Raw genomic sequence first — 3,567 nt, 5'->3', positions numbered from 1 at the left:
CATTTTTTAATAAAAATCATGAACATTTTCTTAAAATTGTGAACTTTTTCAAAAATTATGATTTTTTTCAAACTCACATTTTTTTAAATATGAACTTTTTTCAAAGTGGACATTTTTTAGTTTCATGAACATTTTTTAATATTTGCTAACTTTTTGGAATTCATGAACAATTTTTGAATTTGCTAATTCCTTTATAATGCAGGAACTTTTTTTAGTTGCAAACAATTTTTTATTTCACAAAAAAATATTTGCTAATTCCTCTCTAAAGGCTTAATAGATGAAAATGAAAATTGACTTGTTTCAAAAGAACAAATAAATGATCGAACAGATGCAAGAGAGGAGGTGGGCTTGTTCTGAGATAAGGTGACCCTGATGCCATACTTAGATCAACTACATCTACAGTAGGTGAACCACTAAAAAAATCTACAGTAGGTGAGACCTAGACACATCCTTCAAGAAAAACTGAATTCTTTTACTCCTTGCAAATTGCTGGAAGCTAGTGAAACATTTCAATACAAATTAACAAGAGTACACACAGTAATCATGAGAGATGGTAATACCCAAGCAGTACAGTACGTTTGAGTAGAAGAAATGCGATGGAAAAAAGAGAGTAATATAATTGCTACTGGCCACGGACGATGAGCTTGGCCTTGGCGTCTCCCTCGTGGATCCGGTACATGTCGCCGAGGCCCATGTGCGCCATGAGGAACCAGACCATGGTGATGAGCTCGCCGCCGCGGCTGAGCTGCCGGACGTGCGTGCTCCCGCGGCACTTGCCGGCCGCGTACGTGAGCATCTCCCCCCACACCCCCGCCACCACCTCCCACATGAGCTCATCTCCCAGCTCCCTCAGCACCTTGGCCAGGATGACGGCGTCGAACAGCACTGACTTGCACCTGTCGCCCTTCACCACCGACGGCATCTGGGTCGTGTTCACGCTCAGCAGCATCCTCCGCGCGTCCATATGGTCCGGGTCCCACGCCGCCGCCGACTCGAAGAAGCGCTTGGCCTCGGCGCACGTGTCACGGTACCGGAGCAGCCCGATGCCCGCCGTCGCGGACAGCATCTCCGGCTGCTTGATCAGAAGGTAAAGCATGTACTCCGACAAGGTCTGGCCGATCTTCTGCATGTTGCTCGCATCCTTGGTCTGCACTGTAGGTTCGAGCGGGTAGCAGCACAGGTCCGTGGCGATGTGCCACAGCAGCAGTGACTCGTCGAACTCTCTGTCGCTGCTCACGCTGGTCGCAAGTACCTTGTCCTTGTCCTTGTTACTCATGGTCTCCTCCTCTTTCGCAACTGCGGCGGCTTCTGGTGTCGTTGCTACCTTCTCTTCCCCCTTGTCCTGGTCCTTCTTCCCCTCTTTCGCACCTTGGGCTTCTGGTGTTGCTATCTTGAGCTTCTCCATGATCTTCTGACGATGCTTCTCAAGGACTCCCTCGCCACGGCAGCTGCACGCCGCCGTTGTGTCTTTGACGGTCTTGGCTTCGGTGGCCCTCTCCTTGAGCGTACCAAACACAAAATCAAGTAGGGGTCCCTTCCCCTTCTCCTCACCCTGTCTGCAGCAGAGGCGCTCGCGCCGGATGAAGAAGAAATCGTCAAAGATCTCCCGGACGTGCAGCGCCGCCGCGACCTTGGCGAGCGCCCGGGCCATCCGCGGGCCGCCCAAGCAGCTGCGGAGGCCGCTGCTGGAAGGGTCCGGCTTGCCCAGGCAGTAGCTCACCAGGTTCAGCTGCGAGGTCCTCTCCGACCAGCGCCGCAGCCGTGGCCGCACGGACCTGACGGCGCGCGCGAGCCACTCCAGCCACCGTGTCTTCTCGAGGAGGACGAGCATCCGGTGGGAGGACAGGAGCATGGCGAGCGCGACGCCGTCGAGTGCTATCCCGCCCAGGAGCAGCGCATAGGTGATGGCGATGTCGACGCGCATGAAGCTGCCCTTGTCGCCGTGGAAGAAGAAGATGAGGAGGGAGGAGACGAGGCAGGCGGAGGCGAGGAAGCGGAGGACGCTGCCGGCCTTGCTGTGGGCGACGGGGGCCTTGGTGTACACCATGTCGTAGATGAAGTTGAGCTCCACCTCGATGACCTGGAACGCCTTGGCCGGCGAGTCGGTCACGTCCTCGCGATCGAGGAAGTAGGCTTGGCTGATCTTGCGCTCCTTGTAGCTTAGGATGAGGTTGACGAAGAGGCGGCGGAAGATGAGGAAGAAGTCGAACGCCTGCGACTCAAGGCTCTTGCTGCGATTATTCACGAGTCGCGCGGCCTCGCCTTCCTCAAGGTCGGCCAGGGCTTTCTTGGCCTCCTCGTCTGCGCCGGCGAAGACGATATCGACGACCAGTCCGGCCTGCTCCTTGGCGTCGAACTCGGTCATGAGCTTGGCGTAGTTTGGGCCCGGGTCAGGAGGGTCGAGGATGTTCTCCCGGAAGCCGTCGACGCTGCCGGAGTAGAGCGAGTAGGTGCGCTCACCGTACTTGATGATGCCGACGACGAACATGAGGACGGTGGCGGGGATCATGGGATTGCCCTTGAGGGAGCAGAAGAAGATGACGGAGGCGGAGAAGAGCTCGAAGAGGAGGCCGATGAGGTGGCGGAGCCACAGCTCGTTGTCCTCGAGGGAGTAGGCGGTGATGGTGTCGGGGCCGCCCAGGTGGAGCAGCAGGAAGGGCGTCCAGAAGGCGAAGATGATGGGGCTGCTGTTGCCGGCGTCGGCGTTGGTGGGGGAGCCGCGCTTGAGGCCGGTGGCGTGCTGGGTGATGGTGGAGGAGGAGCTGGACTGGGAGCCGCCGATGTTGCCCATGTTGTTGAGGAGGAGGCCGAGGGCGAGGTCGGCGACCCAGTCGGCGAGGAGGTAGCATGCCCAGACGAGGAAGCGGGGGACGGGGGAGGAGGAGCGCTTGCGGACGGGGCCGACGAAGATGAGGATCATCTGGAGGAAGAGGCTGAGCAGCACCGCCACGCGGATCTCCCAGTTGCTGTCGTCCTGCGGGATCGGAGGCGTGAATCCTCCCATCGCCGCCTGCCGCCCTTCAGCCCGAGCTGGAGCTACCTAGCTAGCACGTCGGACGTCGCGCCCTGCATGCAGTCTGCATGCATGCATGCATGCATATGCACTGACCGGCCTTAAACTACGACTCCGACTAGAGTAGAGTAAGCTTCACCGATGGGATGCGTGCCTGTCCTTCAAATAGGAAGAGGAGGAGTGCAACTGGAATGGGGTCGACCGACGGCGGTACAGATCGATCGTCGAATAAATCCTTGCCTTGTTTGGAGAGAAAACAAAGAGGGAAAGGAACACAAGAGTAAAGTGAAAGTAGTACGTGTAGTCCATTTCATGTGCTCAAAAGAAAATTCGCATGCACATGCAGTGCAGTGGTGTCTGTATCAAGATAACCAAAGCTGCAGGCGCAGGCAAAAATGAGAGTATGCACCAAGTTTAGCGCTAAATACCGTACGTACGTCGATCACTCCTTGCAGAAAGAAAGAAACAAGGGTCAGATTGGCAGCATCATGCAGATTGCAACGAAAGCATGCATGCACGCATGCATCAAATGCAGCGGTGTCTATATATCAAGA

General features: G+C 55.6%; 1 protein-coding gene across 1 annotated transcript; it reads right to left on the bottom strand.

Annotated features, from left to right (window-relative positions):
* Positions 1-497: 497 nt before the first annotated feature.
* On the bottom strand, positions 498-3,165 carry LOC125537624. Its single transcript, XM_048700950.1, has one exon. It carries the CDS (start codon positions 3,002-3,004, stop codon positions 623-625), a length of 2,382 nt encoding a protein of 793 aa, XP_048556907.1. The 5' UTR covers positions 3,005-3,165; the 3' UTR covers positions 498-622.
* Positions 3,166-3,567: the final 402 nt, after the last annotated feature.

Source organism: Triticum urartu, chromosome 2, assembly GCF_003073215.2.
Source record: "Triticum urartu cultivar G1812 chromosome 2, Tu2.1, whole genome shotgun sequence".
Taxonomy (NCBI): domain Eukaryota; kingdom Viridiplantae; phylum Streptophyta; class Magnoliopsida; order Poales; family Poaceae; genus Triticum; species Triticum urartu.
Note: the sequence above shows the minus strand (reverse complement) of the source record. Positions and strands in the feature narration are given on the sequence as shown.

Coding starts and splice junctions, on each gene's coding strand:
- LOC125537624 (XM_048700950.1), bottom strand. CDS start 3,004: ATGGGAGGATTCACGCCTCCGATCCCGCAGGACGACAGCAACTGGGAG.